Below are 22652 nucleotides of genomic sequence, written 5' to 3' on the forward strand. Positions count from 1 at the left end.
ATGTGCTAAAATGGACACAGATGTTTATTCCAGATTATTCCAGTGGTTGAAATTGTCAGCTCATTGTTATCCTCTTAATGCTGCCAGTTTCAGACCTATCCGTGCTGTGTGTTGCCTACACACATGGGACAGGGCACAGATCTATGGGCAACCCAGAAATCTTCTCTCTCTGGCACTACAGTACTGTTAGGCTGACACGGCAGTTAAATGGCTGATAGAGCTCAGCCCAGTGTTTAACATAAACTCCAATAAACTTTGTTTTGAGAGGAACTCTATACAAATACATAGGATACAGCGGCGAAAATAAACTTAAAGGAGAAGGAAAGCTTTATCAGAAAGGCCTATGTAAATACAGCCATAAGCACTCACAGAAACCCTGCACTGAGTCCTCTATCAAAAGAAACACAGAATTTCTTGTCTCCCTTTTTAGAAACATGTTCTTCAGTATCAGTTTTATGGCTCTATCAGGTTTGGGGCTTGAGTCTGCTCAGTTCTCTCCTCTCCCCCTCCCTTCTCCTGCTCCCCCCTCCCATAAGAATGCATAAGAACTCACTCCCCCCTCCCTTAGGAATGAGTGATCTGAGCTTCCAATGGCTATAACTGCAGCAGGAAGCTACCAAGACCAAGCTAAAATGGCAGCTGATATCAGAGAAAGCTACTAGGGCTCTTTACGCAGATATAGTAAAGCTTTCTGCTGAATAAATATAGAGGTGGCACTAATGTGGCAAATCTATTGGCAGTAAAATGCCAAAATGCCTTTCCTTCTCCTTTAAAGCTTGAGGTTCCTCCCACTGGAACTCCCACAGTTACGGGACTCCTACGCCACAAACAAGGAAGTGACAGTCACAGCCGGCATTTTACCTGTAGGAGTGCAACACACTTTCAGCACGAGCGCCTGCGACTGGGAATTCTCCCTGAGTGGAAAATGAAGTTTGGGATGTTTGGGTGCTGTTTGCTTCTCCTTCACTTCCTAAACACAATACAGGGTAAGAAACAGATTTTATCTTTTACTCTAAACGGTTCATGCATTGTGACACAGTAGCTGACAGTAGATTTACACAGCATTTAAAGGGGAAGCGTACCCAAGAACTGATTTTTTTGCATAATGAAACAAATTGTAATTCTGAGGAAATTCCCAGTAACCAGATTTATAGTTATGTGTAAACATCATTTGTATTGAATGCAGTGTCTGCCCGTTCCTTTCTGTTCTCTTGTTCTGACTGTTACAACAATGTAGCAGAAATCAGTTCTTATCCATGTCTGTTTATCAGCTGCTTCTGAGACATTAGGGGACATTTACTTAGCAGAAGGCAATGTTCAAAGTGCAAAAAAAGATGCAATCTGCCATGTTCTTGCACTTTGCATACTGCCTTCTTTTCGCATTGTACCCTTAAAATTCAAATGCTGGGACTGCAAGTTACAGGAGCAAAAATGAGTGACTTTTTTGTGCAGATTGCCCAGTTACATGTAAACCAGTGAGTGCGCTGGCTATGACGTTAGGAGCCCTATGTGTGTCTGAAAGTGTCATCTTATAATGGATTTCTAACAGCGCACCCTGTTTTATAATGGCAACAGATTCTAAAATCCAAAGTAACCGGGAGTTGCACAAAGTAATAGGACTGTAAAGGGAAACTTACCCCATTCATTTAATGCCCCATATGATATGGTAAATATATGGGGTATCTTTCCCTTTGCAGTCATATTGCTACTATGGATTGCTTAAAGAAAAATTGCCTAATAACTATAAATTATGCAGCATTTTACTCAAGTCATACTGTTTAAAAGGACTCTGATACTAAGCACCGTCTCTTTGGGTAGAGATTCTATCCTGTAACATGTTGGGCATTCCTGATGTTCGGCCAATAGAAATACCTTCATGGGAAGGTTGGCTGGGTTGCATGTTGGACATCCCTAAGATACTGTATATTCAATTGTCTTCCTACAGCCTGGGGCTCAGTCTCCCCAATCTCTACCCTGACCCCAAATGTCTTATTTCTCTGAACTTATTACACTAATTTGTCATATTGTGTCTCTCTTTTTCCTACACCTCTGTACTGAGAGGAGAGAGGTATTTAGGGCAGAATACAGGTTGCTGTAACATTACACAAGTGTAGAATATATGGCCTAGAGGTTAGTACTCCTACCTAGCCACACACTGGGGTTACCAGCACAAGAAACCAGTCAAGGAAACAGAAGGGGTAGGATATTGTCTCCAATATGAGAAAAGGCGGGCTAAGTTTGGAATTCTTTTATATGTGTAAATAACAGCACAGAACTGACGTCCACAACCAGGTGATTCATGACAATTAGCCCTTCCCATTCCATTCCCAAGCCAGACACCATTGCATGTGAGCATTCATACAGCATGGCACGGCACCACCTGTCCCTGTTTGGCATCTTCTTGCTTTATTTGAGCTCTGCGAAAGGTAAGTTACAGATTATACTGACTGATTATAGCTCACTGACTGTGTAATGAAGCAGCTTAAAGAAATGATTCTGGTGCTATAAGTCTAGATTGGATGGAGAAGCTTCACTTTCTCAGCACTGGGGTTGGTAGAACATCCTTACAAGAATAATGTCAGTAAATAGTCTTGCACAAGCTATAAAAGGACTGTTTATTTTTGATCGCATTATTTTAAAAGTTTCTTTGTCTTGGCTCTTTATCAGCCGGACTATTGTATCCCTCCCCACTCTCATAGCTACATCAGTCACAGGCAGCAACAGGCAGAAGTGCTGTAAGTGTAAAATGGCCTCTCAGATAAAGCTGTGTGTTTTAAAATTTTGTATGTGCAAGACGGGGTTACTGTGTGGGACATGAATGCCAGGGAACTCCCTTTATTCAAGCAAAATAACAGTGGTGATTGCGTCACACTCAGCATCTGCTCAGTCTCTCCTCACTCTGTCTCTCCTCACTCTGTCTCTCCTCACTCAGTCTCTCCTCACTCTGTCTCTCCTCACTCTGTCTCTCCTCACTCTGTCTCTCCTCACTCTGTCTCTCCTCACTCAGTCTCTCCTCACTCTGTCTCTCCTCACTCAGTCTCTCCTCACTCTGTCTCTCCTCACTCTGTCTCTCCTCACTCTGTCTCTCCTCACTCAGTCTCTCCTCACTCTGTCTCTCCTCACTCTGTCTCTCCTCACTCAGTCTCTCCTCACTCTGTCTCTCCTCACTCTGTCTCTCCTCACTCTGTCTCTCCTCACTCAGTCTCTCCTCACTCTGTCTCTCCTCACTCTGTCTCTCCTCACTCAGTCTCTCCTCACTCTGTCTCTCCTCACTCAGTCTCTCCTCACTCTGTCTCTCCTCACTCTGTCTCTCCTCACTCTGTCTCTCCTCACTCAGTCTCTCCTCACTCTGTCTCTCCTCACTCTGTCTCTCCTCACTCAGTCTCTCCTCACTCTGTCTCTCCTCACTCAGTCTCTCCTCACTCTGTCTCTCCTCACTCTGTCTCTCCTCACTCTGTCTCTCCTCACTCTGTCTCTCCTCACTCAGTCTCTCCTCACTCTGTCTCTCCTCACTCTGTCTCTCCTCACTCTGTCTCTCCTCACTCTGTCTCTCCTCACTCTGTCTCTCCTCACTCTGTCTCTCCTCACTCTGTCTCTCCTCACTCTGTCTCTCCTCACTCTGTCTCTCCTCACTCTGTCTCTCCTCACTCAGTCTCTCCTCACTCTGTCTCTCCTCACTCTGTCTCTCCTCACTCAGTCTCTCCTCACTCTGTCTCTCCTCACTCTGTCTCTCCTCACTCAGTCTCTCCTCACTCTGTCTCTCCTCACTCTGTCTCTCCTCACTCAGTCTCTCCTCACTCTGTCTCTCCTCACTCAGTCTCTCCTCACTCAGTCTCTCCTCACTCAGTCTCTCCTCACTCAGTCTCTCCTCACTCTGTCTCTCCTCACTCTGTCTCTCCTCACTCAGTCTCTCCTCACTCTGTCTCTCCTCACTCTGTCTCTCCTCACTCAGTCTCTCCTCACTCCAGCACTCTTTGAGGGGAATTCACAAAAGTGGAGGTAGCCCTTTTTTGCAGTAAAAGTGGTGGGAAAACTGGTGGAAAATACTTTGTCACAGAAATCTGCCTAAATTCCAACTCAACCGCCACTTTTACGTTTTTGGTGAAAGAAAGAGTTTACAGACACTTTTGTGAATTTGACATTTATAGGTCATTTTAACAAAATTTTTCCCGCCATTTTCAAAATGTTGTAAAGCTCAGTGTCAGATCAATTCTAAACTCTTTTTTTTGTTTTGTTTCACCCAGTCTCCATTACACACCTCTGGTAGAGGATTAGTAGACTATTGTCAGGGGACAAGTTCCTGTCTCACCCTAGAACAATAAGTGCAAAAAGCCTCATTAACATTTTATAAACAAGTAAAACACTGATTAAAAAAAGTTCAATTTATATCTTATATATAAAAAGTTTTTACCTCACATTTGCATGATTATGGGAGTTTTAGCTTAATCAGTGAGGCAATAATAACATTTTGAGTGAATATTTTGTAGACATTTTTATTTAAAGGAAAAGTAAAGCCTCCCAGGTAAATGTTTAGTTTTAGCAGCAGTGTCCCCTCTTTAACCACTTCATTGACATTTGCCCCAACTAACCTGTGCCCCCATAGCATATCCAGAACTACAGAGCTGCCTGACAGCATTGGCCCCCACCTTTAGCTGCGCCCCTTCTGTTCCCAGCCGCCATCTTGGGGATCAGCAAGCAGCTCATACACACTGGCACCCAAACTGGGATATTGGGGTACAGGGTTGGATTGGCCCCAACAGGGCACTGGATAAAAACCCGGTGGTCCCTAGTCCTGTTGGGCCCTTTTTCTTCGGCCATGTTGGTGTGTGGGCCGGATTGCTGCTGCCCAGTAATGAGTAGGGGCTAGAGAAGTAGTTGTGGGGGCAGAGTAGTGCAGGGGGTGGGTCCCCGATTCACTTTTCCCACAAAGAAGGTATTCAGACCCTTACATCTAGTTTCAGAAGTGGAATTACGCCGAAATATAGAAAACATTAGAAAGCCCGGCTTGTCCTGAAAAATATGACGCATAGTTTTCCTAGGCAAACTAAAATGACCCCTCAGGAAATGCCTCTAAAGTGAAATCACAAATGGCACATGAAATGCAAAATCCTGCCGGTAAATTCCTTATCCCAAGGCTCCTGTAGCTGTGGGGCACACTGACAGATGTACTAAGAGCTAAAGACAAATTCATACAAAAAATTGTTGGTAAAATGACAAAATCTGAAAATCTGAAAATCTGCAAATGGGCTGTGTGGTTACATCAGTGAGAGATCCTTATACAAGGAGAGGCTTTTTTAGCTACAAGCCTATTACGGATTGATTCATTGATTGATTAATTGATTCATACGCTGCTGATAAGGCTTATATATCCAAACGCCTGTAATATATACTGTATATTGCTTCCCAAATACAGTACCATTTCTTTCCTAGGCGAAGGCTTTATTAAAGCCTGTTACTTTGATATGGTTAATGAGAGGTTGTCTGGTTGAAGTTACCACATGATGTTTAATTTGTGTGTCAAATCAATTTATCATTACTTCATTGCAATATTTGCAATTATTATTATTGATGTTTGGATATTAAGTGCATAGTTACATTATTACTCAGTGCTATATTATATAGCCATTCAGCATGTTAATACTAAGTGCATTTCGGCAGTTCATTATTACTTTACTGCAACCTTTATAGATATCAATGCTATATTATATAGCCATTTAGCATGTAAATACTAAGTGCACTTGCAGTTCAATTTATTTCCTTACAGCAATGTCTGCAGTTAACCAAGATATAGCCAATCAGTGTGTGGATACCAACTGCATTTCTTCATTATTACCATATGGTAAGGAAAGTCTCCCATAGGGCTCAATGGCACTCTGCAGCTCCAACCCGGCCCAAGGAAAGTCTCCCATAGGGCTCAATGGCACTCTGCAGCTCCAACCCGGCCCAAGGAAAGTCTCCCATAGGGCTCAATGGCACTCTGCAGCTCCAACCCGGCCCAAGGAAAGCCTCCCATAGGGCTCAATGGCACTCTGCAGCTCCAACCCGGCCCAAGGAAAGTCTCCCATAGGGCTCAATGGCACTCTGCAGCTCCAACCCGGCCCAAGGAAAGTCTCCCATAGGGCTCAATGGCATTCTGCAGCTCCAACCTGGCCCAAGGAAAGTCTCCCATAGGGCTCAATGGCACTCTGCAGCTCCAACCCGGCCCAAGGAAAGTCTCCCATAGGGCTCAATGGCACTCTGCAGCTCCAACCCGGCCCAAGGAAAGTCTCCCATAGGGCTCAATGGCACTCTGCAGCTCCAACCCGGCCCAAGGAAAGTCTCCCATAGGGCTCAATGGCACTCTGCAGCTCCAACCCGGCCCAAGGAAAGTCTCCCATAGGGCTCAATGGCACTCTGCAGCTCCAACCCGGCCCAAGGAAAGTCTCCCATAGGGCTCAATGGCACTCTGCAGCTCCAACCTGGCCCAAGGAAAGTCTCCCATAGGGCTCAATGGCACTCTGCAGCTCCAACCCGGCCCAAGGAAAGTCTCCCATAGGGCTCAATGGCACTCTGCAGCTCCAACCTGGCCCAAGGAAACCCTCCCATAGGGCTCAATGGCACTCTGCAGCTCCAACCCAGCCCAAGGAAAGTCACCCATAGGGCTCAATGGCACTCTGCAGCTCCAACCCGGCCCAAGGAAAGTCTCCCATAGGGCTCAATGGCACTCTGCAGCTCCAACCTGGCCCAAGGAAAGTCTCCCATAGGGCTCAATGGCACTCTGCAGCTCCAACCCGGCCCAAGGAAAGTCTCCCATAGGGCTCAATGGCACTCTGCAGCTCCAACCCGGCCCAAGGAAAGTCTCCCATAGGGCTCAATGGCACTCTGCAGCTCCAACCCGGCCCAAGGAAAGTCTCCCATAGGGCTCAATGGCACTCTGCAGCTCCAACCTGGCCCAAGGAAAGTCTCCCATAGGGCTCAATGGCACTCTGCAGCTCCAACCTGGCCCAAGGAAAGTCTCCCATAGGGCCCAATGGCACTCTGCAGCTCCAACCTGGCCCAAGGAAAGTCTCCCATAGGGCCCAATGGCACTCTGCAGCTCCAACACGGCCCAAGGAATGTCTCCCATAGGGCTCAATGGCACTCTGCAGCTCCAACCTGGCCCAAGGAAAGTCTTCCATAGGGCTCAATGGCACTCTGCAGCTCCAACACGGCCCAAGGAATGTCTCCCATAGGGCTCAATGGCACTCTGCAGCTCCAACACGGCCCAAGGAATGTCTCCCATAGGGCTCAATGGCACTCTGCAGCTCCAACCCGGCCCAAGGAAAGCCTCCCATAGGGCTCAATGGCACTCTGCAGCTCCAACCCGGCCCAAGGAAAGTCTCCCATAGGGCTCAATGGCACTCTGCAGCTCCAACCCGGCCCAAGGAAAGTCTCCCATAGGGCTCAATGGCACTCTGCAGCTCCAACCCGGCCCAAGGAAAGTCTCCCATAGGGCTCAATGGCACTCTGCAGCTCCAACCCGGCCCAAGGAAAGCCTCCCATAGGGCTCAATGGCACTCTGCAGCTCCAACCCGGCCCAAGGAAAGTCTCCCATAGGGCTCAATGGCACTCTGCAGCTCCAACCTGGCCCAAGGAAAGCCTCCCATAGGGCTCAATGGCACTCTGCAGCTCCAACCCGGCCCAAGGAAAGCCTCCCATAGGGCTCAATGGCACTCTGCAGCTCCAACCCGGCCCAAGGAAAGCCTCCCATAGGGCTCAATGGCACTCTGCAGCTCCAACCCGGCCCAAGGAAAGTCTCCCATAGGGCTCAATGGCACTCTGCAGCTCCAACCCGGCCCAAGGAAAGTCTCCCATAGGGCTCAATGGCACTCTGCAGCTCCAACCCGGCCCAAGGAAAGTCTCCCATAGGGCTCAATGGCACTCTGCAGCTCCAACCCGGCCCAAGGAAAGTCTCCCATAGGGCTCAATGGCACTCTGCAGCTCCAACCCGGCCCAAGGAAAGCCTCCCATAGGGCTCAATGGCACTCTGCAGCTCCAACCCGGCCCAAGGAAAGTCTCCCATAGGGCTCAATGGCACTCTGCAGCTCCAACCTGGCCCAAGGAAAGTCTCCCATAGGGCTCAATGGCATTCTGCAGCTCCAACCCGGCCCAAGGAAAGTCTCCCATAGGGCTCAATGGCACTCTGCAGCTCCAACCCGGCCCAAGGAAAGTCTCCCATAGGGCTCAATGGCACTCTGCAGCTCCAACCCGGCCCAAGGAAAGTCTCCCATAGGGCTCAATGGCACTCTGCAGCTCCAACCCGGCCCAAGGAAAGTCTCCCATAGGGCTCAATGGCACTCTGCAGCTCCAACCCGGCCCAAGGAAAGTCTCCCATAGGGCTCAATGGCACTCTGCAGCTCCAACCCGGCCCAAGGAAAGTCTCCCATAGGGCTCAATGGCACTCTGCAGCTCCAACCCGGCCCAAGGAAAGTCTCCCATAGGGCTCAATGGCACTCTGCAGCTCCAACCCGGCCCAAGGAAAGTCTCCCATAGGGCTCAATGGCACTCTGCAGCTCCAACCTGGCCCAAGGAAAGTCTCCCATAGGGCTCAATGGCACTCTGCAGCTCCAACCCAGCCCAAGGAAAGTCTCCCATAGGGCTCAATGGCACTCTGCAGCTCCAACACGGCCCAAGGAATGTCTCCCATAGGGCTCAATGGCACTCTGCAGCTCCAACCTGGCCCAAGGAAAGTCTTCCATAGGGCTCAATGGCACTCTGCAGCTCCAACACGGCCCAAGGAATGTCTCCCATAGGGCTCAATGGCACTCTGCAGCTCCAACCCGGCCCAAGGAAAGTCTCCCATAGGGCTCAATGGCACTCTGCAGCTCCAACCCGGCCCAAGGAAAGTCTCCCATAGGGCTCAATGGCACTCTGCAGCTCCAACACGGCCCAAGGAATGTCTCCCATAGGGCTCAATGGCACTCTGCAGCTCCAACCCGGCCCAAGGAAAGCCTCCCATAGGGCTCAATGGCACTCTGCAGCTCCAACCTGGCCCAAGGAAAGTCTCCCATAGGGCTCAATGGCACTCTGCAGCTCCAACCTGGCCCAAGGAAAGCCTCCCATAGGGCTCAATGGCACTCTGCAGCTCCAACCCGGCCCAAGGAAAGCCTCCCATAGGGCTCAATGGCACTCTGCAGCTCCAACCCGGCCCAAGGAAAGTCTCCCATAGGGCTCAATGGCACTCTGCAGCTCCAACCCGGCCCAAGGAAAGTCTCCCATAGGGCTCAATGGCACTCTGCAGCTCCAACCCGGCCCAAGGAAAGTCTCCCATAGGGCTCAATGGCACTCTGCAGCTCCAACCTGGCCCAAGGAAAGCCTCCCATAGGGCTCAATGGCACTCTGCAGCTCCAACCCGGCCCAAGGAAAGTCTCCCATAGGGCTCAATGGCACTCTGCAGCTCCAACCCGGCCCAAGGAAAGCCTCCCATAGGGCTCAATGGCACTCTGCAGCTCCAACCCGGCCCAAGGAAAGTCTCCCATAGGGCTCAATGGCACTCTGCAGCTCCAACCTGGCCCAAGGAAAGTCTCCCATAGGGCTCAATGGCACTCTGCAGCTCCAACCCGGCCCAAGGAAAGTCTCCCATAGGGCTCAATGGCACTCTGCAGCTCCAACCCGGCCCAAGGAAAGTCTCCCATAGGGCTCAATGGCACCCTGCAGCTCCAACCCGGCCCAAGGAAAGTCTCCCATAGGGCTCAATGGCACTCTGCAGCTCCAACCCGGCCCAAGGAAAGTCTCCCATAGGGCTCAATGGCACTCTGCAGCTCCAACCCGGCCCAAGGAAAGTCTCCCATAGGGCTCAATGGCACTCTGCAACCCCAACCCGGCCCAAGGAAAGTCTCCCATAGGGCTCAATAGCACTCTGCAGCTCCAACCCGGCCCAAGGAAAGTCTCCCATAGGGCTCAATGGCACTCTGCAGCTCCAACCTGGCCCAAGGAAAGTCTCCCATAGGGCTCAATGGCACTCTGCAGCTCCAACCCGGCCCAAGGAAAGTCTCCCATAGGGCTCAATGGCACTCTGCAGCTCCAACCCGGCCCAAGGAAAGTCTCCCATAGGGCTCAATGGCACTCTGCAGCTCCAACCTGGCCCAAGGAAAGTCTCCCATAGGGCTCAATGGCACTCTGCAGCTCCAACCCGGCCCAAGGAAAGTCTCCCATAGGGCTCAATGGCACTCTGCAGCTCCAACCCGGCCCAAGGAAAGTCTCCCATAGGGCTCAATGGCACTCTGCAGCACCAACCTGGCCCAAGGAAAGTCTCCCATAGGGCTCAATGGCACTCTGCAACCCCAACCCGGCCCAAGGAAAGTCTCCCATAGGGCTCAATGGCACTCTGCAGCTCCAACCCGGCCCAAGGAAAGTCTCCCATAGGGCTCAATGGCACTCTGCAGCTCCAACCTGGCCCAAGGAAAGTCTCCCATAGGGCTCAATGGCACTCTGCAGCTCCAACCCGGCCCAAGGAAAGTCTTCCATAGGGCTCAATGGCACTCTGCAGCTCCAACCCGGCCCAAGGAAAGCCTCCCATAGGGCTCAATGGCACTCTGCAGCTCCAACCCGGCCCAAGGAAAGTCTCCCATAGGGCTCAATGGCACTCTGCAGCTCCAACCTGGCCCAAGGAAAGTCTCCCATAGGGCTCAATGGCACTCTGCAGCTCCAACCCGGCCCAAGGAAAGTCTCCCATAGGGCTCAATGGCACTCTGCAGCTCCAACCTGGCCCAAGGAAAGTCTCCCATAGGGCTCAATGGCACTCTGCAGCTCCAACCCGGCCCAAGGAAAGTCTCCCATAGGGCTCAATGGCACTCTGCAGCTCCAACCTGGCCCAAGGAAAGTCTCCCATAGGGCTCAATGGCACTCTGCAGCTCCAACCCGGCCCAAGGAAAGCCTCCCATAGGGCTCAATGGCACTCTGCAGCTCCAACCCGGCCCAAGGAAAGTCTCCCATAGGGCTCAATGGCACTCTGCAGCTCCAACCTGGCCCAAGGAAAGTCTCCCATAGGGCTCAATGGCACTCTGCAGCTCCAACCCGGCCCAAGGAAAGTCTCCCATAGGGCTCAATGGCACTCTGCAGCTCCAACCCGGCCCAAGGAAAGCCTCCCATAGGGCTCAATGGCACTCTGCAGCTCCAACCCGGCCCAAGGAAAGTCTCCCATAGGGCTCAATGGCACTCTGCAGCTCCAACCTGGCCCAAGGAAAGTCTCCCATAGGGCTCAATGGCACTCTGCAGCTCCAACCCGGCCCAAGGAAAGCCTCCCATAGGGCTCAATGGCACTCTGCAGCTCCAACCTGGCCCAAGGAAAGTCTCCCATAGGGCTCAATGGCACTCTGCAGCTCCAACCTGGCCCAAGGAAAGTCTCCCATAGGGCTCAATGGCACTCTGCAGCTCCAACCCGGCCCAAGGAAAGTCTCCCATAGGGCTCAATGGCACTCTGCAGCTCCAACCCGGCCCAAGGAAAGTCTCCCATAGGGCTCAATGGCACTCTGCAGCTCCAACCCGGCCCAAGGAAAGTCTCCCATAGGGCTCAATGGCACTCTGCAGCTCCAACCCGGCCCAAGGAAAGTCTCCCATAGGGCTCAATGGCACTCTGCAGATCCAAGCTGGGCAAAAGATAGTCATGATACCGAAGCTTGAATGAATTCTGAAATGGTCGTAGCCTTTGCAAAAAATACAACTTTTTTGTGGAAGTTAACGAAAAACCACGAAAAAGTGGAATTTTAATGAAATTATTGTGGACATTATGAAAAGTTCTATAAATTAGAAAAAACTGATTTTTTTTCTCAAAAAAAAATAATTGTTTTTTAATGAATGGGCCCCTAACTGTGTTACATTTTCAGGTGTGCGTCTTGTGATGAGCAAAATGTTTTGCCAGGTTTTAATGCGAAAAATTGCCCATAGACTCCAATGGTTGTAAAAAAAAAAAATATATATATATATATATATATAACAAGATAAAAATTCAGGTTGTAAAAAAAATTGTTGGTCATTTAATGCATTTTGCATATTTTTGCCGTTATAGGTACCATACTTTACTATTATCTTGTATTGTTAAAGTATATTGATACTGGGTATAGTTTTCAATGTGTTATTTCCATGATAGTATGATTTTCCTATATTCCCCCAGTTCTGATCGCACACACCTGTTACCTCGACCCTCCTTGCCCACACGTGTTCCTCTCCGCACCCTCAGGTTCCCACAATACAGATGGCACATACCTCAATTCCACCCCCTCCCCTGCAACTTGTTTCCCTCTGTACCCAGCACTCCCAAGCATTGATTGTGCAAACACACACACACCCTGCACTCATGACCCTGAACTTGTAAAACTATAAATAATCTGGGCGCCATAATTTGAAATCCGGCGTTGAGCGGGAAAATAGCTGCAAAATATTTACACTGACATAGATATGGTATCAAAGCAGACTGACGGGCGTCACAGCCAATAGGAGATATCACATGGAAATGATTGCACGTGCACTTTTTATCTGGAAGCCATTACTGTCAGTGCAATGTATGACTTCAAATAAGGAAGGGAAATAGTGACTGTAGTGTTCATGGGGGGGGGGTCGATGATTCCCCCCCCCCCCTGGCACGGGGTCCATGCAGAAAAGGGATGCTTCTGAGGTGAATACCTCTTGAACTGCACATTTTTTGTTAACTATTTATATGGCAAAGATTGTTTTATTAATGTGAACTCTTAAATGTGTTACAAATGTAAACAACCCCAATAACTGCCTCTTCCCAGTTAAACCAGTCCCACCTTGACCAACCTATCCCGTAGTCTTGCTTATCTGTACTTTCTCTGATCTTTCATTAATATCCCTTTTAGGGCTCTGGCACACGGGGAGATTAGTCGCCAGTGACAAATCTCCCGTGTCTCGGGCGACTAATCTCCCCGGATTCCACCGGCGAAAATGTAAATCGCTGGTGGGATGGCATACGCGGCGGCGCAATTTCACTGAAGTCCTCGAGAGGAAACTTGTGCGATTTCACTGGAATCGCGCTGCCACGTATACCATCCCACTGGCGATTTACATTTTTGCCGGTGAGATGGCATTTCGGGGAGATTAGTCACCCGAGACGACTAATCTCCCCGTGTGCCAGAGCCCTTAAGGACTGGAGCCCAAAACTACACAGTATAACCTAGAAGGGGCCTAACAATGCTGTGTAAAGGTTTGACCACCTCCTCCTATTAATCTATATCCTTTTAAATACAGGACAATATACCCTGGCCCTTCCTGCTGCTGACTTAAATAACTTGCTACAACTAAATTCCAAAGCTCCCCGAGGCCCTTCTCTATCAAAGACGTGTCTAACGTTATCCCAGTAAGGGTATAAGCGGCTGCATATTTTTACATCCCAGGTGCATGATGACCTTATATTTATCCACACTGATTCTCATCTGCCACTTAGCTGCCCGCCAGTTTGTCAAAATTCTGCTGCAAGGAATTCTCCATTCTTCAGCAGTTGGAGTTGGTTGAAAGAGGTTGTAGAGCCCACCTGTAATAGTGCTATAGTTGTTCATGCTGGCTGCTTAGCACTGTACCTTAAGCATCTTTATGCCAGGGACCACTCCCAGCAAGTATATGTTACCTGTGACTCCTCTCACTCTATCACCCGACAGATTCTGTAAATGACTGGAGCAACAGGAATTTCTTCAATACTAATAAACTTCTTTACTTAACCCAAGCATATTTATTCTGGAGATACCATACTTTGCTTGACTGGCACAATATCACATAATAGCTTATCGGTCACCACACCAGATGACCTGTCCTCTGTACTACCCGCCTTAATGCACCAATACCCAGTATAATCTCCATGGATCTCACTTACTGTGTCCCTGAGATGAAACACTTGAGTCCCTATACCTAAATAAAAGGGCAACTAAACTTCAGGTCCCCTACAGTTTTGCAGGGGGTGAAAAATTTATCATAGGGATATTTAGTAGGAGTCACATTTACTAGCAGGCAGTAAGGCGGTAAATGGTTAAATGTGCAGCAGGTATGGAGGGGTATGCAGGTGTATATGCTCTCTCAGTGCATTGCAATGACATTTATATCTATGTTTCTGTGTTTCAGGTGGAAGTGGAGACAAGTATATGACTGGGATAGTGAATCAGTCTATAAGATTTCCCCCTGTCCCATTCAAGTATATGGCCGACTGGTACTTCAATGGCCAATATAGGGATGCAGACAATGGCGCGCTGGTGTTATCCTCGGATGGGAAACAACAGGACTATGTACCTGAGAAATACAAAAACCGAGTGAAGCCAGAATATAATGCATCTCTGGATCTCAGGGATCTGAAGAAGGAGGATGAGGGCTGGTATAAACTTGTGTATGACGGAGACAGCATTTCCATCTACCTGACTGTTCTTGGTGAGTCAGATCATTGAACTATAACATCCCCTATATAGAAATAATGGCTCGTGTGCTCCTTGTGGTTTTTTTGTCCCCCCAAAGTTACAGTGCCATATAGTTGCTAAGGTCAGTGACCCTGAGATGCTAATATAGTTTTATCTTAAAATTTCTTCTATTTCTATTCACCCCCTAACCTATTCATGTTTCTGTCTGTCATTTAACCCACTACCTATTTTCTGGGGTAATTGGGACCCTAGCAACTGGATAATAGTTTCATTCTCATACTGGAGAACTGCAGAAAAGTGTGGTGCATAATTAAATCTGCCCCCACCATACCAGGACCTCCCGGTGTGCACCAAGGCATTTTATCTCTGTCTCGGTGTCCTCCTTGCTTGAGTCCCTGCAGTCTGATGGGTGTCATATTGGGAACTACCCCACTATAATCTCCTTGGTGGAGCACCACTACTAGCTAGCCCTGTTTGTCTAACACTCCTAGGGGCACATTTACTAATCCACGAACGTCCGAAAAGCGGCCAAATGCGTTTTTTTCGTAATGATCGGTATTTTGCGATTTTTTCGTAAATTGTTGCGACTTTTTCGTAGCCATTATGCAAAAGTCGCGACAATTCACGAAAGTCATAATGGCTATGCAAAAGTCGCGAGAATTCGCGCAAGTCGTAACGGCTACGAAAAAGTCGCGACGGTGATGAAAAAATCGCAAAAAATACAAAAAAGTCGCAAAATGTTCGTTTCCAATCCGATTTTTTCCCATGTGGGATTCGGATTCGTGGATTAGTAAATTAGCCCCCTAGTGTCTTCTGTTACGGAAGCTTTCACACACATCACCTCATTCACTAGAGGGCTGACTCTTCTTCAAAAATTGAGGCTTTTCTCCATAACAGGCTTTACTGAGACCTCCTGCTCTCCAGCAGTACCCACCCCCTCCATAGAGCGGATTCCAAAGATACAGAACTATGTGCTTCCTCACCTCTAGGGAAAAGTAACTTCCCAAACTACCCCTGGGCCAAATAGGAATTTCTGCCTCCCACAAGGCATTTGTTACGTTTTCTAACAGTAGAGATGAGTAACTCCTTCACCTCCCCTACAGTGTGACAATAAGTGTGTAACGCAAGGCGAGGGGTTAGTTCTGGGATTCCCTTGAATCCATGTAACTTGTACCTTGCAATGGGAGCTCAGTGGCACGCAGTTCCTCAGAGAAGGCTTTACAGGCACATTAACGCAATGGACAAGCTGTTGCAAATAAGCCATCAGCTGTATGTTATTGTGTATATTATATGAAGAGTGAAAAACAAATGAATCTTAATATTAAAACAGGATGCTATTATAAAATATAAAAATCCAAGATACACAGCTGTACTGCCAAATATTGCTGTGTCAGTAAGGACTTGGCAGTGAAGTTTTGGGATAGCTTTGGTCATTTCTGCCTTATGCAATGTTTGGTCTCTAAATAGTAGCTCAGGGTGGCCCCTTGGAGTGCAACACAAATAAAAGTACATTTCAGAGACCCTTACACTGTTTTCCCTTTCCCTCTCTTTCCTTTTCACTTCCTTCCTCTCCCTGTCTCTTCCTCTCCCTGTCTCTTCCCCTTCCTTTCCCTTTCTCTTTTCAATGAAATGGTGCTTTGAGGTGTTGTTCATGAATAATATCTGGCATTTAATATGTTTGTCCTGAATTTCAGGTAAAGGAGAAGAGAACATTACTGGAAAAGTCAAGGGATTGGCCATCTTCCCTTCGATGCCCTGCCGTTATAGTGGGAGACTGTTGTACCACGGGGCAGATATACACAACAAGAACCCCATGGAAGTGTTACACTGTGATGATAAGACATCCCCAGGTCACGTGGCTGATACGTACCAAAGCCGCCTGCGGCCATCTTGTAAGGGGTCCTCAGAACTGACAAATCTCCAAGAGGAAGATGGAGGGCATTACACCTGGGAATGTGATGGGACCGTTGTTCATGATATTCACCTTGTTGTGAAGGGTAAGTCATCCCTCCACCCAGTGTAATGCAGGGAAATGACATAAACACTGTAAATGACAAACTAAAATATTTTTTTACATAGAGTTGCTGTGCACCCTGTATATAAGTTCTTTGGTTTTTCCCACCAAGTCCCCCAAATCCTTCCTGTAGTCCTACCACTAAGTTCATTACTGCTTCCCCTTCTGTGGATTATAGGGATTGCTCTAAGCACATTTCTGTGTTTCCACATTTGTTAGAAAGTTGAATTAACAATCTGTCTCTATAGCAGGTTTATCCAGGGTTTCACCTCTCAAAAACTGTAAGTAAATATCATTTTCCAGGCCTTTTATGGCTAATTCCTATAGTACCACAAATATAATCCTAAACTCAGAGTGGTGAGTATGTTGTGGGGCTGTTGTGACACTCTTGTGTCTGTCGGTGTATTGGCCAACTGTATTATTTTTGCAAAGCAATCAATTATCCAATACACACCTATTAACTACAAAAAAAAGCAGCAAACGGTATGTTTAACATATAATACGCTTTATATGGTAAATATTCACAAAACAGTTAACACAATTACAGTGCATAATATAATACCACCCGCTGGGCAAAATGTAATAAAACAGTAAAAGCAGACACACGTGGATTGAGAAAACCCCAACATTTCTCAGGGGATTCTTTGCTTTAGCAATTGTGGTGTGAGCTCCAAAACTGTTTGTTTCAACTGTATTATTATTTCAGCTTCTGTGTTTCTTTTTCTTACTCGAGAGAAAAAAAAAATTCTACTAATGCCTTCTGGAACTATGCTGAGCTCTTTTTATGGAATTTTGTTATTAGTGATACAATTCATTCACTATTTCACATACCGGTACCTGCTGCTGCAGTTTTCCACAGTATTAAAGCTGCTCTTTGGAGTAACTGCTCTAGTTAGGTGGGTACAGTGGCCTGTTGGTTTAGCTCTCACTGTTATTCCCTCCCTATGCGTGTAGCTTTAGTTGGCCGTTGTAGCTCACTGTCATGCAACAGTCCAGGAAAAGAACATTTCAGTAAGTATAATATGATTTTCCTATGTTCCCCCAGCTCTGATCACACACACCTGTTACCTCGACCCTCCTTGCCCACACAACTTTTTTCCCTCTGTACCCAGCACTCCCAAGCATTGATTGTGCAAACACACACACACCCTGCACTCATGACCCTGAACTTGTAAAACTATAAATGATCTGGGCGCCATAATTTGAAATCTGGCGTTGAGCGGGAAAATAGCTTCAAAATATTTACATGTTTTATGTTCCACTGCTCTGGATCCAGTGCTTTATCAGAAGGCACACTGGCATAGATAGGGGATCAAAGCAGACTGACAGGCGTCACAGCCAATAGGAGATATCACATGGGAATGATTGCATGTGCACTTTTTATCTGGAAGCCATTACTGTCAGTGCAATGTATGACGTCAAATAAGGAAGGGAAATAGTGACTGTAGTGTTCATGGGGGGTCGATGATCCCCCCCCCCCCCCTGGCACGGGGTCCATGCAGGAGCAAAGAAGCAGAAAAGGGATGTTTCTGAGCTGAATACCTCTTGAACTGCACTATTTATATGGCAAAGATTGTTTATTAATGTAAACAACCCCTTTAACTGCCACTTCCCAGTGTAACCAATCCCACCTTGGCCAACCTTTCCTGTAGTCTCGCTTATCTGTACTTTCTCTGATCTTTCATTAATATCTTTTATAAGGACTGGAGCCCAAAACTACACAGTATAACCTAGAAGGGGCCTAACAATGCTGTGTAAAGGGGCAGTTTGACCTTCTCCTCCCATTAATCTATATCCTTTTAAATATAGGATAATATGAAATTGTTAATTTTCTCCCACCAAGTCCCCCAAATCCTTCTTGTAGTCCTGCCACTAAGTTCAATACTGCTTCCCCTTCAGTGTTAGAGATGTAGCGAACTGTTCGCCGGCGAACTAATTTGCGCGAACTTCGAGTGTTCGCGAACGCGCAAGTTCACTAACTTTCCGCATATGTTCGCAATTTGGGTTCGCCACGGTTTTTTTTTCGCTGCGTTTTTACGCCGCACAACCACACATGGCGTTTTTCAGCCTAGTACTGGTGTAAGCAAATCCCGTTTCCATGGTGCCAATAGCGCGAAATAGCAAAAAACGCTGGGTATTTCCGCTAGGTCTGCCCGTTTTTACGCAGCGCTTTTTCAACACAAGTATTTTTTAGAGAAATTTTTGCCCTTGATCCCCCTCCTGCATGCCCCTATCCAGGTCGTGGTACCCTTTAAACAAATTTAAAGTCGGTTTTCTGGCCAGAAATGGCTTTTCTAGGTTTTAAAGTTCGCCTTCCCATTGAAGTCTATGGGGTTCGCAAAGTTCGCGAATATTCGTGCTTTTTGGCGTAAGTTCGCAAACGGGTTCGCAAACTTTTTTTTTTAGGTTCGCTACATCCCCATTCAGTGTACCCAGGTCCTACATATGGGACAGTCACAAAAACATTCAGTGCTTTGCCCTGTGTACCCCTTAGACTGAATAATATCAATCTGACATTTTTGTTTTTGCAGGTACAGAAAATTTCTGGATAATATGGGCAGCGGTATTTCTATTAATTGCTGTGCTCTCTATTGGTAAGTGCCTCTTATTTTCAAGTTGTTCCTGTATCAGACAAAGGGATAAATCTCAATAGACAGGCCTGGTATCTCCTTACGCTAAGGCAAGGGATACACATAGCACTGTGGTTTCCTTACTGGTGTTGGGGAGATATAACCTGAATGGGCCTCACCATTTATAATCCAACCTGCAGCTTTGCTGTTGTTATTGAAACAAAAAGATGGAGTACTGGCTGCACCATATTATTTTCTAAGAAGGATTCTAAAGGGTTAATATGATTAAGTGGATCAAAATATACAATACTTTTTCTAAGATGTGATCTTCAACCATCAGAATCAATTGAAATTAGAAAATTAAATTATAATAATATACCAAAAAATCATTTGGAATAGGTAGCAGTACATGAATTTTAGCTCTCATCAACCATTTGAGGGTGCTGGGAGTTGTAGCTGAAGGCTCATATATCTGAAACAATCTGCTGCAGCCCCTTTCTGAGGTTGCAACGGTGTTTCTTACATTTCACAATCTGCTATCTGGCCAGTATTTCACCATCCTGGCCAGTAAAATACCAGCTAGGCCAGGGCCGGTGTTATAAATTTATCAGAAATATATTTACTGGTAACTTTGTAGTTACCTGTTGTTCTGCCCGTGCCCCACCCCTAATCCCCAATCCCAGGTCCAACATGTCCTCCCCTGACCGCTCTCCCCCCACCCAACTTTCTGCTGCCTGATCCCTCCCACACTTCCCCTTATACATCATAACCCCACCCCTTTTGCATTATAACCCAGCCCCTTTTGCATTATAACCCAGCCCCCTATGCCTTGGCAGTCTCCACTAGCTCTGTATGACAGTGTTAATATTTTAGGTATTTGGTTTCAAGTTCAAAAATACTTGAACCAGCCTGTCATCACCGTAAGATTCCATTTAATACAAACCCATCCATGTTTATTGTGGAGTTCTTACAATTAATATCTGCTCTTCTTATAGGTTTATTTTTGTTGTGGAGAAGAAAGTCAAAGGGAACCTTGTGCAGAAGACACCAAGGAGGGGGCTTGGAGACCTATGAAGCAGTGAGACAGAATGAGGAGAATTTGGCCTCGGAAGCAGGTGGAAAACTTTCTCAGCCAAATGGAAACACAACATTCTCTGCAGGGAACTCACCTAAAGAACTGGCTCAGAACCCAGAAACTGAAACAAACAGTGTTGGGGGAAACAATAATAATGAAGACTGCAAGGAGACCAAGATATCTGGGTTATGTGCAGAAGCTCCAAAGTTGGAGATTCCAGGGGAAGTTCTAGATTTTGCGGAAGAAAAGGAAACTGTAAAGAACCATAAGATGCAATGTATGGAGGATTGGGAACCAGTCACTTCTAACTCGTCATGTAATACAGATAATGGGGATATAGGGGGTGATAAATTGAATATTATTAGAAATAACACAATTAATAAGGATAAAAGGGAAATGGATCCAGGGGGAAGACCTATTGAACTCACAGATGGTATAATTAATGTGTGTTTAAGTGAAACTAAATCAAATGCAATTAATGGTAGAGTAGAGGTTGAGTATAATGAGACAGATATAAGTAGAGGAGCCCAGAAATATAGAAATAAGATAAATAATATGGATATTAATGATATGGATAAAGGTGGACTTGACAACAAGCCGGTTATTACTTGTAGTGCCGAGCAGAGAGATAATAGGGATATAATAACTGAAGGCGGTACCTGCGCTATAAACATGGAGACTGATCCAGATAGCGACCCTGTGAGATGTAAGAGAGGCGAGGGGCAGGCACATGTAGATAAACCAGCTCTAGATCCTGATAAAGACACCATTGTAATGAGAAATGATGATAATTTAAATCCACCATTTCAAAATAGTATAATAAATATGTGCAACTGTGAAGGGCATATTGATAAAGTAAGTGCACATTCTGGCCCATTCACTAAGGATATTGGTGGCCCTATACATATTTATATAGATAATGATGATGCACAGTAAGGAGATGGAAATGACAGATTCTGTTCCATTGCTATCAGTGTTGGGCAGTATCCGCTGGATATGTTTCTTATTGTTATTAGCCAGGGCCAGTGTGCCTGAGGGGCCAGTCATGTCCTGGTCAGTTAGACAAAACTGATTGTGATACTGACTTTGTGTGTGTTTGTCTTCACCAACGTCCCACTCAGGACTCCCCATCCCAAGGCATTTGTTATATTTTCTATCATTATTGCTTTAACTGTTATTGTTACTTGTTTTAAGTAGAAGCTTTAAATGCTTGTTATTGTCCCATGTCTTTGCCAGCTTGTATACCCTCATTGCCATTGCCATACAATACAGTTATTATCGAGCAGCATATTGTGTCACTGGGGTTCTGTTCAGCGCTCCTGCCGACTCCAGGAAAGGAAAGAACTTGCCATGATTATTTATAGCCCTGAGCGATGGCACATTTCAGTCTGTGGCCTGGTTATCCAGTTTAACAGAAACCTGCAAGTTCCATAATTATACATTAATATTTAAAGCCAAATGTTTTTATTTACTTAATGCCCCCCCCCCGGGGTTGTGTACGAACTCCCAGAGAGCGATGCACCCTTCCCTGAATGCGCAGCACTTCAACCACACCTGGTGCACAGACTTCTGGGGAGGCAGCACTACCCAAGCTGAATAGGCAACCAAATAGAATGAACTGGCACTGAAGGCCAATGCAACAGGGAACCAGCCCCTAGGGCAGTGATCCCCAACCAGTGGCTCGGGGGTAACATGTTGCTCCCCAACCCCTTGGGTGTTGCTCTCAGTGCCCCCAAACCAGGGAGTTATTTTTGAATTCCTGACTTGGGGGCAAGTTTTGGTTGAATAAAAACAAGATTTCCTACCAAATAAAGCCCCTGTAATCTGATAGGGTGCATAGAGGCTGCCTAATAGCCAATCACAGCCCTTATTTGGCTCCTCCATGAACTTTTATGGTGCTTGTGTTGCTCCCCAAGTAAAACATTTGAGTGTGGCTCACAAGTAAGAAAGGTTGGGGACCCCTGCCCTAGAGTTTATTGATTATTAAAGTATCAACATTGTTCCCTGTTGCATTTGCCTTGAGTGCCAATGTTTTTCCGGTTGGTTGCATTAGCAGCACCTACCTTGTGCCCCCTCGCTTGTACCTTCCTTACAAGTCATTTAAGAGGTTCGAGGAAGGGGTTGCCAGCGCTCAGTTTGCATTTAAAAATAATTTTTACAAAAAATGAGGTGTTAGTACCACACTTTGGGGTGTCTGAGGATGAAAGGTGCCCCCACCCCAGGCATTAAGTCCCTAGCTCCTGCTGTGGCCACTTGCTATTTCATTTCCCCATCTACAGAGCAGGCATATGGGGGTCATACTGATTTGATATTGCTGCACAGGGGTGCGAGGTGAGTTTCTCATAGCCCTGAGTGATGGCACCCAAGGGGTGCTTAGGGAGGCAGGTTTTGGGGCAGGTTTAAAAAAAACAAAAAACCCATATGGTGGTGGAACTGGGGAGGTGAGGGGTGGGGGGATTGATAGCTCGGCGTGATGTCACTTCTGTGGCATATGTGGGTGTGATGTCATGCGTATTCTGTGTGTGACATCACATGCATGCAATAGGGGGGGCGCATTTAGGTGCCATGGGTGGCACCCAACCTAAAAACACTCCTGTCTCTGCTTTGTTTTCATAAAT

At 46.9% G+C, this 22652-nt stretch overlaps 1 protein-coding gene across 1 annotated transcript; it reads left to right on the forward strand.

Moving 5' to 3' along the window:
* The first annotated feature begins 836 nt into the window (after positions 1–836).
* Positions 837–21322, forward strand: LOC100488259. Its single transcript, XM_018095010.2, has 5 exons — positions 837–986; positions 14089–14388; positions 16070–16372; positions 18921–18983; positions 19955–21322. Exons 1-5 carry the CDS (start codon positions 926–928, stop codon positions 20968–20970), a joined length of 1743 nt encoding a protein of 580 aa, XP_017950499.2. The 5' UTR covers positions 837–925; the 3' UTR covers positions 20971–21322.
* The last annotated feature ends 1330 nt before the right edge of the window (positions 21323–22652 follow it).

The sequence above is a fragment of the Xenopus tropicalis genome, chromosome 1 (genome assembly GCF_000004195.4).
Source record: "Xenopus tropicalis strain Nigerian chromosome 1, UCB_Xtro_10.0, whole genome shotgun sequence".
In the NCBI taxonomy this organism is placed as follows: domain Eukaryota; kingdom Metazoa; phylum Chordata; class Amphibia; order Anura; family Pipidae; genus Xenopus; species Xenopus tropicalis.